At 42.5% G+C, this 15,976-nt stretch overlaps 1 protein-coding gene across 1 annotated transcript; it reads right to left on the bottom strand.

Moving 5' to 3' along the window:
• Nucleotides 1-217: 217 nt before the first annotated feature.
• On the bottom strand, nucleotides 218-1,432 carry LOC135698870 (calcium uptake protein 3, mitochondrial-like). Its single transcript, XM_065219016.1, has one exon. It carries the CDS (start codon nucleotides 1,430-1,432, stop codon nucleotides 218-220), a length of 1,215 nt encoding a protein of 404 aa, XP_065075088.1.
• Nucleotides 1,433-15,976: the final 14,544 nt, after the last annotated feature.

Below are 15,976 nucleotides of genomic sequence, written 5' to 3'. Positions count from 1 at the left end.
TTAGGGTGGTTCAAAATATAGATTTCGTTCCACCCTACTCAATCGATTACAAACCAAAAAATAAATTTTTCGTAGTCATGCCAGCGGTACACAGAACAACATAACATAACATAACATGATGTCGATTTCCAAATTTGTGAAAAATACTGAAAGTTTTTAGCATTTATTTAAAATATATTTATCTTCATCTACAACATACGGCAAAAAACAGAACATATCAACGTGTGTGACGCTTCATCTCCCGCCGCAAACATCTTTTGAATGCTCCCGCTCCCACTGGATGGTAACCACATCGGAATCTTGACTTATTTTTCATCATGACAAAAAAGTCACTGTACGAAACCAATCCATCGCAGTCTTCGTCGAACAACGCAAATACCACATCGATAATGTGACCATCAAGCTTCGAGCCGGAACAGATCCTTACGGCTTGTGCAAATTCATCCTTCGAGATTGTCTTTTTGACCGAATAGAAAAATCGCATGGCCACAGAGAAATCGTCCAGGTTGTGAAGCACCTGACAAAAGCCCTCAAATTGCTCGTACGTTACAGGATGCCGTTCTTCCAGATTTTCGATGCGCTTCAGATATTCGCCGTACTGATGTGGTTTCAAGTGCGTGTAGTTTAAAAGGATGAAGGCAAACTCTTCATCGGAAATATAATCTCTACCCTTTGCATACCGCTCAAACTCAATTTGCAATACTTCTTGCTGCAAATGTTTCATAAATTGATAAAAATGTGCATAACTCAAAGCATCCGCCCCATTTGCGCCGAAAAAATGAATCTGCAGTGTGGTCATGGCATCAACTTGGTTCTTGTTAACATCATTGTAGTCCTTCAGTTTTGACTGATCATTCTTGGGCATCAATCGAATCAGCGTTTTCCTCGTATCGTCATCCGTCTTCCTTTCTTTCAATGAGCGACCCAAGATTTGACGAATTACGATAAATTCGTCGTGCTCAATTTGCTGATTGCCATCCGTGTCGAACATTTCGAAAGCGATGCGAAAACCTCCTTCCGGTCTGGTCAGCACCGACAGTAGAAACAAATAGTCGGCGAAGGAAATAATTCCCGAATTCGACAGCTTTCGAAACATCATACATGTGTTGTGCTGCACAGAAGGAACCCTGGCATGAAAGTGGGAAATTTCGTCGTTGGTTAGGATCTTCCTTCTAAGACAAGGTTTGGGTTCGCGCTCCAGAACGGATTCCAGAAAATCTCTCGGTGTCATGTAGATCTGTCCAGCGTACTCCGCGGAAGCAAATTCGACAAACCGCCGCTCCCGTTTCGTCAGTTTGGCAAGTTTTTCTTCGGCAGAGTTGAGCACAGTCGCTCGATACGCATCGTATGGATTTCGTGCTTTCAGGTAACTGATGCACACAAGAAAGCCTCCACTTACGGCACAAAGAAGTTTGAAGGATGGTGTGGTCATCGCGAAATGTCTGACAACTGACTGAGAGAGAGAGAGAAAAGAACCAGTAGGCTTATCTTCCAATTCACGCAGAAACCGGCCACTTTTTTCGAGGTTCTAAAAATCCGTTAATTGTCCGTACTTATTCGATAGCTCTAGTTATGTACACTGAAAAATCATTCTGCAGAATGTTGAATCGATGAACCCCCCCTCGTTAACTAATGGCTCGAACGTTTAAAAAAACATCACTCTTTTGCTAATTTTTGGATGATTTCAATCTTGGTTCTTATCAAGCAGATGGTTCAAATTTCAAATGAGTATTTCAAGCATAAATTTTCAAAACAAACTATTTAATTTGATAGGAAATTAGAAACATTGGATTGCAATGTCCATATGAGATTTTTAAATCCTATTTAAAAGTTAATCCTTTTTGAAATTAAGTGGTGGTGTTCTTCCGTACACAACGAAAAGCTCCCCAAAAACAGCTAGTTATCAAGGCTGGCCTCAACCACTGATCGGATTCAGTTCCAATCACCGTGTGTGGTGGTGTCCAGTCGTCGGCATCAGCAGCAGTGCTTTCGGCACGTGCGTTGGACATTGTTCTCCAGTACACAACGAAAGGCTACCTGCAAGCAGCGAGCTACAGCCCACATGAGCATCCATAGAAGGAGGAAGAAGCCGCACCGCTATTGATCGGAATCACTAGCTCTTCGCGAGTCAACCACGTCACCCTCAATCCAAACAACATACAGCTTACCAGCCTCATCTGTGTACAACATCCTAACCAAGCATACTCAACCATAACGACAAAACGGTAAACGAGTATTTTTTGGGCATTTATAAAGGTCATCAATCGAATGTCAGTTCCCATATCAAGATAGAGCTGGAATTGGGGCGTAACAGCTTTTTTAAACATTGAGTTCTTTCGATGATGTCTTGAAAGTCAAGGCTTGCCCACGCAAATCAACACCACCATCAGGTAGGGTAAGACTTCTCCTATCCAACGGTAATGTTGGTTTGCGTGTTCGTGCCTTGAATTCCTAAAAATCATCTGGAGAAGTCATTGTTTACAAAATCCTAATTCCAGTTCTATCAAGATATGGTTATATCTAACATACGATGTTCTTGAAGGCAACATTGGGGGTGCAATTTCAAAAACCAAAGTCGGTCGCGGCATGAGAGTGGTCTGGTTTCGATCCAGAGATGATGGGTTTTTATTTTTAATACCTCAATCGATAGGATTTTTTTCTACAAATCTGTAAAAATTACGATTTTATTATTTTTCAAAATGTCACTTTTGTTGGTATGATAGTTAAAATTATCACCGATTGCCTGCGAAAAGCTAATTCCCTATCACAGATTTCAAAGTTGGGTCTCATCAAACGGTGTTTATTCAATCACCGCGTAGTGAGTGGTGGTGTTCTCCAGTACACAACGAAATGCTACCTGCAAGCCGTGAGCTGCAGCCCACATGAGCATCCATAGAAGGAGGAAGAAGCCGCACCGCTATTGATCGCAATCAGTAGCTCTTCGTGAGTCGCCGTGGGCCATCTATGTCAAGCGCGTCTCTTTAGTATAAACAAAGAAACCCCCACTCAAATTCCTATTCCTACACAAACCACAAGCTCCTACTGCAGTTAACAAATAATATTTATTATATCAGACCACGTAGTCCTACGTCACCATTGCGTACAACCCCATAGGGCTGTCCCTTGTAGTTTTTGTTTTGCAGTGAAGATACGTCAGTAACTCGGAAAGAATTGAGGATACTGTCTGTTGCGCTGGTAATATGTGCAGAAACAAAATGTGGACAGCTGCATCTTAAAAAATATACATAACATACCTAGCAGTAGCTGAATCCCGTTTAAATCCATTTTGAATCTTCTTAGAAGCACCTTAAGGCATCTGCTGCTTGAAAATGATTGTTTTATTTTTTCACATACGACGTTTCACCAACAATCAATACGAAACTAACGATTTTAAATTGGCTCACTACTTGACTAGCCTATTGGTCCCAAGCAAACGATTAACTTACCCCATTCTAGTTGAAATTCTAGTACCTCTATGGTTTCACTGTTAGCGTATCTGCAAATTCGGACAGTTAAGTCATATTGACAATAAAAGGGTGTATCAAAACCATTTTGAAAACAATCAAAGAAGGGTGCTCATTAAATATATTTTCCATAATTGATTTACGTTTCAAACCTTGGTTTTTCATTAGCTCGTAGGAAAATCATGTATTTTATAATCGGTTAGAAGCAAAACATCGATCTGTTTATTTTTGCGACAGGCGTCCTTTTGACAAGTTATGCTTGATTTGTTGAATTGATAAAATGACAAACGACGAATGACAAAAGGTCAAAGATACAAAATATCGAATGGTCAAAAGGTTGAATGATGAGGAGGTGGTCGAAAGGTCAAATAATGAGAAGAGAGACAAAAGATCGAATGGACAAAAGGACGAATGATACGAAGGGAGACAATAGGTCGAATGATTCAAAGAGAGACAAAAGGCGAACGATTCAAAGAGGGACGAAATAAAATTATCGAATGGATAAAACGTCGAATGACAAAAGGTCTAAAATACAAAATGTCGAATGGACAAAAGAATGAATGGACAAAATGTCGAATGAATTAAAAGAGAAACGAAAGGTCGAATGGTGGTATATTTTTTGTGAAGACTTGGCCAGATGGCAAAGAGTAGAAAGAATACTCGACAGACTTATGATACAGTTGCGTTGAATATTAAATGACAATTTTTTAGTTATATGATAGGCGGCGTCCATAAATTACATAACACGTTAAGAATTGTTACATAGCACAGTGTTTCTTTTTGCCGTTTCCGATCGCCTTTCGAATACCATCTGAAAAAGGTTTACATTTACGTGGAGTTCTTTCGAAATGACTAATGACTAGTCAAGTTGGATGTTCAATTAAGACTGTTGCTTTATTCAAATTATTACTTCACAATAATTTCCTACTGGAGATTCCTGGAGTCACCATGTACACCATGACATGAGGGATGCACATGTTACACATCTCAACCATTGATTTTAGAGATACAGTTTGTTCGGAGAAGATTCTACATATGTAAAAGCATTTCTTGGTGATTAACCCACCTAAATAAAAGTGAGATAAGAAATGTATCTTTTTACGTTTTTTTTTTTGACAATCCACAAACCCCTCATTTTATCCGTCAAACTTTAATAGCGAATCAAAACAAACATAGTGTAGTACTAGAATAGGGTACGTTAATCAATTTACTTGGGACCGATAGGCTAGTCCAGTGTAAACCAATTTAAAATCTTTAGTTTCCATTATTATCCTCAATTTTAATATTGAATATAACTTTAATACGCCTTTCGGCGTATTAGAGGAAATCTCGAATTTTCAAAAAAAAACGCAGCGATAACAATATCTACTCTCACTGCTCTCACACACACATATGTCCAAGCATCACATGTCACTTTTCAGTTTATGTTTGTTAAAATGTGACTCGCTGCAGCTGGTCCGATTACAGCTATCAGAAAGTTTGTTACGACTGCCTTATTTTTTATCATCTTCCTCATCTTCGTGGACCATCCGACCGGTTGTAGTAAATAAATATGGAAAATTTATACGCATCTTATTCGGAAGGAAGCAGCAAGTAATTGAAAGTTTCGGCAAGGATATGAAATCCCACAACGGACCGCAACATCTTTTATTTCAAGTTCTATGTTTGCCAAGAAACTGCTTCTAATTACGGCTGCTCTTCTGGGTGAACGTCTCGTCGGAAGTACTGTGAATTTCTTGAAGGAAGTTCTCGGAATTTATCGACAGTATTTCTAAGAATTTCTTGACGGAAGTTTTCTGTACTTCTCCTCGGAAGTCCTGAAGATTTCTCGTTGGAGATTCTGTGAATTTCTCCTAGGAAGCTTTCTGAACTTCTCGTCGAAAATTTGGTAAAGTTTTCATCTGAATTTCTCTGAATTTTTCGTCGGATGCTCTCAGAACTTCTCCTTGGAACTTTTCGGAACTTCTCTGAATTTCTCCCCGGAACATCTCTAAACTTCTCCTAGGATGTTCGTTGAATTTCTACTCGGAAGCTTTGAACTTCTCCACGGAAGATCTTTGAACTTCTTGCCGGAATTTCTCTGATCTTCTACTGGAAGTTTGCTGAACCTTTCTTTGACATTTCTCTGAAGTCTTCTGGACTTCTTGTCAAAAGTGCTGTGAAGTTCTCCTCAGAAGTTTAGTGAACTTCTCATCGGAAGTTCTCTGAACTTCTTCTCGGAAGTTGTCTGAACTGCTCGTCGGTCGTACTACCATAGAGGTAATTCTAAGACTAGAAGGTCCCGAAATAACGTACTCAACTTTTTGTCTCAGCTCTGGTACTCTCTTCGGTCCCAAGCTAATCGATTCACCCCTCGAAACATAGGAAAAACCAATAACCCCTTATTTTATCTGTCAAACTTTCATAGCGAATCAAAACAAACATTGCGTAGTACTAGAATTTCGACTTGAATGGGGTACGTTAATCGTTTGCTTGGGACCAATAGGCTAGTCAAGTAGTGAGCCAATTTAAAATCGTTACTTTCGTATTGATTGTTGGTACTACTCTTCTGAACATCTGAACGTCTTGTCGGAAATTCTCTAAACTTCTCGTCGGATGCTCTCTGAACTGCTCGTTGGAACTTCAGAGAACTTAAATGAAGTTCTGTGAACTTCTCGCAACTTCTCTTTGGAAAATCTTTGAACTTCTCTTCGGAAGATCTCTGAGCTTCTCGTCGGTAGTTCCCTGAGCTTCTCGTCAGAAGATCTTTGTATTTCGCATCAGAAGCTATCTGAACTGCTCGTCGGAAGATCTCTAAACTTTTCATAAGAAGTTCTCTGAACCTCTCGTCGGAAATTCTCATAGTACTTTTAAAAAATACCTAAGGTTTGCAGAACTTCCCTATATTTCACAATCAATTTTCCCTGAAGTTTGAAGAAAAGTTCTGAGAATTCCGCCTGAAATATCAGAGATCTTCGGTTGAAGTTCAGAGAACTTCGCTTGAAGTTCAAAGAATTTTGCCTGAAGTTCAGAAAATTTTTCCAGAATTTCAGAGAATTTCACCTGAAGTACAGAGAATTTCACCTGAAGTCCCTCTTTGGAGTAAACCCACGATCTTCTACTCAGTAAGCAAAAGCGGCAGCCGCCAAGCCAGCCGAGCTCCTAAATTTAAATTCTAATCCTGTTTAAAATAAAATTAAACAAACAAAAAGGAACCGTCTCACCCGAATGATCCAATTTACTCCAGCCATGTGTGATAAAAACACTGATGCCCTTTGGAGGGCCACTTCTGAGGACTGTCGAATGTCGTGGAAATTAATTCGCACTCGCTGACACAAAACTATTCAAAACTCTTTTCACGTTAATTACAATATCACTAAAAAAAACTTCTTAACACGTGATAGATCTTAATTTACACTTATCCACACGCGAAAACTTATAGTTTTTGACTTGTTACAATTCAAAAATATGCGGAAACACATATAATCAGTGCCAGCAAAAACAAAACCCCAACATAATCACCGCGTAAATAAGCTGAAATTAAAATTATCACTCGCGATGCCACAAATTTCTGGTCCGGGAGAAAAAATCAAACACCGAAGATAGCGCCAAATCCTCTGATGCTTGCAAACATGATGAATCATGTTTTTTTTTCTCGATTCCAAAACTTCTCGGAAAGCGAGAAAACCACCAATCACACACGTATAACCGTCCGGCAGTCAGAGTGCCAGCGCTAATGCGGCAAATACAGCCGAAAACTATGAAAGCGAACGCACGCACAAAACAGAGAGCAAACTTTAGACACAACCGTAAGCCAACTGGTTGAAGACTACCAGTGGTTGGTCACTCCGCACAGTGTGCCAAAAACAGATTTGGGCACACCCGGGCTCATTCATTGACACTGTTTGGCACCCATTCTTAGATTTGATATGATTTTTAAGGCAACACTGCACTATCTCTGCGTCTGCGCAGTGAGCATGCGTCAAAATTTGATTGTTTATAAAACAACACAACTTTTGGAAACCACACCCGTTTATTTTCGCATAGTCCTGCCATGGATTCCCCAAATACTGAATTCGATTTCCCGAAACACAATCAGCGTACATTCTAATGCCTGTCCGAAGCAGAACAGCATTCCACACGAGACACATCGCAGCTGCACTGAAAATCATCGTCGACACCTCACACCGTCACAATCAGCGTTTTTATGATTCGTGGCGTTCACTTGTGAGGCTCTGGAAGCAATATTGAAAGGTTGTATGTGTCGAACACATACTTTAAAACCTCTTCTTGTAGGTTACAACTACTGATTATCATTATAACATCTAATGATTCCTTAATTCCGAAAAGCATTGTTTTATAGCAAGTGAGTGAAAGCAAGCCTGTTCAGAATACCTTCTTTTTTTCTCCAATTGAATCTGCGTTTGGCAGCCCCCGTATACGACAACAGCTTGGTAGCAAGGCATGACTTCCAAGCAGATGTGATCCTTCTAGAGAAACCAATAATCTCGCGAGTGATAACCATGAGAATGTCCTATTTACCCTGTTCCTCTTATAGAACTCTACTAGTTGTAAGTTACAACTTGTAACTATAGATACTATAGTTTTCATAGTTTGAAATTGGCTAGAAGGGCTAGGCCAGTTTTAGCTGGCGTTTATTTTTAACTCGACTTTGATATAGCTGTAGGGGATCGTCCATTAATTATGTCACACTTTTAGGGGAAGGGGGTTTTAGAAACTGTGACGAGCCAAGCAAAACAAATTTAAGGTCCATACAAAAAATGTGACAAAGGAGGGGGAGGGGGGATTGAAAATGGGCCAAATATGCGTGACATAATTAATAGATCTTCCCTAGGATGGTGGCTTCTGATGACCGTTGCTCCACTATACTGTGTTGAAAGGACTTTTCGATCCGCGCACAAGAAAAGTTTCTACAGGCCATTTTTCGAAGCGGCGTTCCGGCACTAATATTCGATCGAAACTGTTGCCAAAACTTTAAACGCGTTTGACGTCTTGCAGTGAAACTTTTCCAAGCTTTCGCCTCCTACATTTCGAAGTGAGAACTACTAGAAGGAGGATAGTTTCCAAATTTTCCAAGTAAAACAGACGATTTTTGGGGCAAATCGGTCCATAAAGAAAAACTAATAATTTCCCGTGGAAACTTTAACTTGAATCGTGTAAGAAAACATGTTTGAAAACTAATTGTTATTATTTCGGTATGGATCGGAGAGGTTTTCATGGAAAATAATGCATAACAAGTTTGCACCGTTTGCACCCACAGCGAGAGGTTACCTCCTGCGCAGCAGCATTTTTCGGAAAATGGTGAATATGTGCGATTTCCACTAAAATGAAAGTGGAAATTAATTTAATTTACTTAGGAAAGGTTGTATCATGCTGGTGGTAATGGAGAATTGGTTTTATAGTACGCCAATATTCAATAAATGTTCATTTTGGCCTTTTATAAGCAAACATATTGATACTCACAATTTTCGACGGAAAACGCACCGGAACTTGATTTACTCAACACGCACCATTCTATAAAATGGTGCTAGATGGTCTTCAAAGTGATAACAAGATGATTTATTTTGAGTAATTGAGCAATTTACTTCTGTTTACATCATATTTACGATGCAGCAAATGAAATGAATATATCATATGAAAGTTCAACTGGAAAGTCAAAGATGCACATCAGTCTGATCGTAAACACGTTTTCTTCTTCAATTGGAATGTTATATTGAAAGGATTTTACACAGGCTTGATGAAAATTATGATTTAACGCTAATTTTCACGAATTTTATATGCAGTCTGTCAACATTATCATCATCATGCAGTGGCGACATCTGCGTTGAGCTTTTACGGCAATCTTCCATTTGTCTCGACACATGATTTTTTGCATTCAATCTTATTTGAAAACGGTTCAATTTAACAACTTCTGCCTTTGACCATTCGAAAGAAAACTTTTTTCAGTGGAGGAATGATCTCTAAAATTTACAAATTCTTTGTATTCACTGAAGCCTTAAAGAGGAAAAAAGGAGTGAAAATCGACCAAACAGTTTGACATCGCACAATTTTGTCAAATTTTAAGTTCTTAGTTCATTTCTCCATTAAACTTAGTTCACTTTAAAGCCGCATTAATCGTGTTGTGTTTCAGATCGATACCAGGTACCAGCATAGAGGTAACTCTAAGACTAGAAGGTGCAGAAATAACGTGCTCAACTTTTTGGCTCAGCTCTGGTACTCTCTTCGGTCCCAAGCTAATCGATTCACCCCTCGAAACGTAGGAAAATCCAATAACCCCTTATTTAATCTGTCAAACTTTCATAGCGAATCAAAACAAACATTGTGTAGTACTAGAATTTTGACTAGAATGGGGTACGTTTTTTTTTTCCTCTGTTCGGGACATAAAACCACTGCGACCAGTAATTTGATCTATTGTAGTATGTCTCGTGTCCTTAGTTTAGTGCATGCCGTATTACCATAGAGGTAACTCTAAGACCACTGGGTCCCGAAGAAAATCATTATTATTTTTGGCTCACTCAGTACCAGAACAACGGTCCCAAGCAGTCCCAAGCTATTTCACTCACCCCTGCATGTTCTGCATGAATCCACACACCCCTGATGTTATCTGTCAAACTTTCATAGCGAATCAAAACAAACATAGTGTAGTAATATAATTTCAACTAGAATAGGGTACGTTAATCGTTTGCTTGGGACCAATAGGCTACTAAAGTGATGAGCCAATTTAAAATCGTTAGTTTCGTATTGATTGTTGGTATTACTCCATCACTATTGAGAAATGATGAAGCATTCGATTTTTTTTTTTATAGTTGTCATTCTCGCATTTATCGCAAGGATCAGACTCTAATTGAAAGGTCCCGCTATTTATACCCTTCGGAGTGTTGGAACACCCTCCAAAGGCGCGCTCCTTTGTCAATCAAAATTGGATCTCTTAGCAACAAAAACAAGCAATGACACCGATAATGACCATGCATCAGAACCCTAGTCTTAACCACTTCAAACTAGGGAATAATGAATAGAAGATTTAGAATCACATAGGTGAAGACTAACTCATTTCTTCCTTGTTTCAAGATCATCCTCGGTCAAGGCAACCCGGGGACTTGTCACTATCTTTTTTTTTCCTTTGGTTTGTTTTTTCCGTCGATCTTGTTTTCCGTGCTGAGCACTGTAGTAGATAGAGTTAGAGTTGAACAAATAATGAGTAGAATCGAGTGAGCGTGAAGCATGATAGTCCGTATGTAAACGGAATCTCATTGGTTAGAGAATTTTGATAGGTTAGCAGGTATAAATATGAAGTACCTAAGCTCGTTGAAGTCATTCTTGTAACGAATTTTGGAGGTGACGGACCACCACCAGCAGCAGAAACAGCAGCAACAGAAACAGCAGCAACAGAAACAGCTGCAACAGAAACAGCAGCAAAAGAAATTTTGGAGGTGGCGGACCACCACCAGCAGCAGAAAAAGCAGCAACAGAAACAGCAGCAGCAGCAAAAACAGCAGCAAAAGAAAAAGCAGCAACAGAAACAGCAGCAGCAGCATAAACAAATGACCCGTGGGAGCTGCCTCGCTAATTCGTGTAGCCGTGACCAAGGCTGGAAACCTCGGTCCGGTCACGACAATGGCGCAGCTGGTAGCAGCATATAGTGTAAAAGTGAGTATAGTGAGATAGTAAAAAGAAAAAACTTAGAAAATTTTCGCAGCATACTTACCATGACCTGATGGATGGTAAATAAGAATTACCATGACCCGATGGATGGTAAATAAGAATTACCATGACCTGATGGATGGTAAATAAGAATTACCATGGCCTGATGGATGGTAAATAAGAATTACCATGACCTGATGGATGGTTAATAAGAATTACCATGACCTGATGGATGGTAAATAAGAATTACCATGACCTGATGGATGGTAAATAAGAACTACCATGACCTGATGGATGGTAAATAAGAATTACCATGACATGATGGATGGTAAATAAGAATTACCATGACCTGATAGATGGTAAATAAGAATTGATACGACATGATAGATGGAAATGTGAACTGAAGAAATTTACCATGACATGAAGGATGGTAAACTATGCTAAAAATAATAATAATAAGTATTCTTGAAAATTTCCGGAGTGAAAGGTCTCCGAGGCAAAATATGTATTATTTCACGAAGCTAGAAAACTTCAAGGCAAAATAGATAGTATAGTGGATGGTTAATAAGTATTACCATGACCTGATTCATGGTAGATAAGAATTGATACAACATGATGGATGGAAAAGTAAATTGAAGAAATTTACCATGACGTAATGGATAAATAGCCATGACCTAATGGATAATTAGTTCATCTGAAACTTGAATAGAACGGTAATATTCATGTACGCGGTTGAAATTGGTGACACTGATTTCAATGATTATATTGAAATAGGTAGTCATTTTGATGAATAATGATAACAGATATTGATAATTTTGAAATAAATATCAGTGTGGCAAGTTTGAAAATAATTATCACCCTGTCCTCAATTAAGGAGAGTAGAAGAGGGGAAGAATGTAGTAGATAGAGTTAGAGTTGAACAAATAATGAGTAGAATCGAGTGAGCGTGAAGCATGATAGTCCGTATGTAAACGGAATCTCATTGGTTAGAGAATTTTGATAGGTTAGCAGGTATAAATATGAAGTACCTAAGCTCGTTGAAGTCATCACCGCATCGGCAGCAAAAAAGCTGCTGAGCAACAATCCGTTCTCCGCCCTGCAGAACGGAGCCCAGCCGCAGTCGGACCCTGAGACGGTGCCTAAAAAAGTTAAGTTGCCACCCTTCTATGTGAAGGGCTTCCCTCCCGGGCTATGGGAGCAGCTGGATTTCTACATTAAGCAGGGCCTTCGCTGCACCATTCAACGGTGCACGGAAGGCTACAAACTGATGGTCTCGGCCGAAAATCACTACAACGCAGTCCAGGCCCTCTTGGACAGGATGAAGCTGGAGTACTTCTCCCACGACGTCGAGGCCACCAAGCCGCTGAAAGTGGTGCTGCGCGGGCTCCACGACATGGACACCACCACCTTAATGGACGAGATTAAGGCGAACGGCCTCAAGCCGGTCGAAATCCACAAGATGACCCGCAGCAAGGCCATCAAGTATCGTGACCAGCTCTACTTGGTCCATCTGCAGAAGAACTCCACAACCGTGAAGGATCTCCATACGACACGCACACTGTTCCACATCGTAGTGAAGTGGGAGCGGTATAAGCCAACCCACCGTGGCGTCACTCAGTGCTCGAACTGCCTATTGTTCGGGCACGGCACCAGGAACTGCCGCATGGCCAGCCGCTGCATCAAATGCGGCAAAAACCACAAGATCGACGACTGCGACAGCATCGAGGAAGCCGCTCCCACATGCGCCAACTGCGGTGCTGCCCACAAGGCCACGAGTAAGGCCTGTCCGAAGCGGGCCGAATACGCCGAGATCCGGAAGAAGGCCTCGTCCAACAACCAGCCCGGTCGCAAGAAGGTCCCGGAAAACAACGCGCAGAACTTTCCTCCGTTATCACCGGTCCAACCACGGCCAATTCCAGTGTTGGCGCCGCTCCCGCTCAACCAACAGTTGGCTTCTGCCCAGTCGGCTGCCGCTGCAGTACCCAGTCAAGCCTCCGGCCCATCGACGGATCCCCCTGCTCCGGGATTGGCCGGTACAACCGGTGAAGCTACAGACGATTCTCCGCTGTCAACAGATGAGATCGTCACACTGTTGGCCCAGGCCATCATCATCAAGCGCACCTGCGCAACAAGAACACAACAGCTCCAAGCTATCATCTCCTTCGTCGCTAATTATGGACCGTGAACCCATAAAGATCGCCAACTGGAACGCTCGCTCCGTAGGGGCGAAAAACATTGAGCTTGCAGACTTCCTCCGCAAGCACGACATCGACGTGGGCCTTCTCACCGAGACCCACCTCAAGACCGGTGACAGCTTCTGGCTGCCCGACCCAGCATTGTCCGGCTTGATCGCACCAGCTCCAGGGGGGGCGGTGTCGCGGTCATCATCAAGAAAGGCATCAAGTACTGCACCCTACCCCACTACCGCACTTCCATCATCGAGGCCGTCGGCGTAGAGGTGGAAACATCGACCGGAAACATCCGGTTCATCGCCGCCTACTGTCCCCGGCAATGTACCGTTAGCAATGGTACAGCACAGCAGTTCAAGAACGACCTTGCCATCATAACCCGCACCAATGCCCGCTTCGTAATCGGAGGGGACCTGAACGCCCGGCACGAGGCCTGGCGGAACTACCAGCAGAACCAGAACGGCCGCCTGCTATTCGACCATTCCCAGCATGGTCTCTATTCCGTCTGGTTTCCGGACGAACCAACCTTCACATCACCGACGGGCAACCCATCGACGCTGGACCTGTTCTTGGCAAACACCAGATTAGCCAAGCCGGTTGCCGTCAACGACCTGAGTTCGGACCACCAACCGGTGCTGACCGAGCTGGGCTACAACGTGGCCCCTGCACCGTGCCAGCGGAAGGACTACCATCGAGTCAACTGCGTCCAGTTTCGACGCGTGGTCGACCGCCACATCGACGACAACCCACCGCTCGACACAGTGGAGGACATCGACCGGGCCCTGGAGGGTCTCCATCAAGCCATATCCGTGGCTGACGAAGAGTGCGTTCGACGAGTTCCTGTGAGGGGTAAGTTTCAAGCAATTGATTCCCACACCAAACTCTTGATTCGGCTCAGAAATGTTCGTAGACGCCAGTTTCAGCGGACTGGGGATCTGCAGCGTAAATACGAAATGGTCGATCTGAATCGGCAGATCGCTTCCAGAATGGTCTCAATCCGGAACGAGAGTTTCGGGCGGCTCGTTCACAACCTGGACGACCGTTCCAGACCATTCTGTAAGGTTGCCAAGGTGCTGAAGTCTCACCCCAAGCCCATTCCACCACTTAGAGTCAATGACGAACGGCTTATCACCAACGAAGAGAAGGCCAATGCGATTGGGGAGCACATTGCCCAGTCGCATTTGCTTGGCTCTAAAATCCCAAGTCCACTCGAGAACCAGGTTGCGCAGTGCGTCCTGACGTTAGATGCCTCCCCTTGTGCCGTCCCTCCAGAAGAACGGATTACAGAGGAACAAATTTGCTCAGCGCTGAAATACAGTAAGAACATGAAGGCTCCCGGGTTTGACGGAATATTCAACCTACCGTTGAAAAATCTCAGCCCGAGGGTGCACTCGCTGCTAGCTGCCACCTTCAACAGATGCTTGGAGCTGCACTACTTTCCAAGCATCTGGAAGGTGGCAAAAATCATCCCGATCCGCAAACCTGGGAAAGACCCTTCACTACCGTCAAGCTACAGACCGATTAGCCTGCTCTCAGCGCTGAGCAAGCTGTTCGAAAAATTGATCCTCAGCCGACTAAACAAGTTTGTGGAGGAACATGACATTCTTCTTCCGGAACAGTTCGGGTTCCGTAAGGGGCATTCCACCAATCATCAGCTAGTGCGGGTGATGAATAACATCCGGAGTAACAAAGCTGTATCCAAGTCCACAGCCATGGCCTTGTTAGACGTCGAAAAGGCGTTTGACAATGTCTGGCACGACGGACTTACATACAAGCTTTGTAACTCCAACTTTCCACCATACCTTGTGAAAATCACCCGTAACTATCTCCAGCAAAGGTCGTTCAGGGTGTCGTTGAATAGTTCCCTTTCGGGACAATTTCCGATCCCAGCAGGTGTTCCGCAAGGGAGTCTGCTGGGACCACTGCTTTACAGCATCTACACGTCGGACATCCCTCCTCTAGGAGACGGTTGCGTGTTCTTTCTGTTTGCAGATGACACCGCGATAGCCGTCAAGGGTAGGATGCCTCGTGAAATTACGAACAAGCTCCAACGATGCCTTGACACCTTTACTGATTATGCCACCACGTGGAAAATCAAAATCAACGCCTCGAAAACCCAAGCGATCATGTTCCTTCACAGACAATCATTAAAACTTAAACCGTCTCCCTCCTGTACCGTAATAATGGATGGTACAAGGGTCGAGTGGTCCACTGATGTTACTTATCTCGGGATGTTGTTCGATGAGAAGCTCCTGTTCCGCTCGCACATAGAGAAAACCCTAGTTAAGTGCTCCGCCTTGGTTAGGTGTTTGTATCCGCTCATTTGCCGCAGATCCCGCCTCTCAAGGCAAAACAAACTGGCTGTTTACAAACAGATCATAGCCCCCGCGATCTTCTATGCCGCCCCAGTGTGGGAATCGTGCGCTCAGACCCACAGGAACAAAATCCAGGTTGCACAGAATAGAGTGTTGAGGATGATCCTAGATCGTCCATTCGACACAAGAATAGCAGACCTCCATCAAGAGGCAGAAATTCCCAAAGTAGATTCCAAAATTGATGATATGACAACTAAATTTATTCAAAAATGCAATCTTTCTGAACATGCTTTAATAAGCAATTTGTACATAGTAGGTTAAGTGTATATAGTAGAGTAGGTTAGTTTTAAGCTGTAAATAGTAGTAT

Source organism: Ochlerotatus camptorhynchus, unplaced genomic scaffold, assembly GCF_037179485.1.
Source record: "Ochlerotatus camptorhynchus isolate MF236.1 unplaced genomic scaffold, CSIRO-AGI_Acam_v1.1 ptg000096l, whole genome shotgun sequence".
NCBI classification, from domain to species: domain Eukaryota; kingdom Metazoa; phylum Arthropoda; class Insecta; order Diptera; family Culicidae; genus Ochlerotatus; species Ochlerotatus camptorhynchus.
This window is presented reverse-complemented; position numbering and strand designations above follow the sequence as displayed.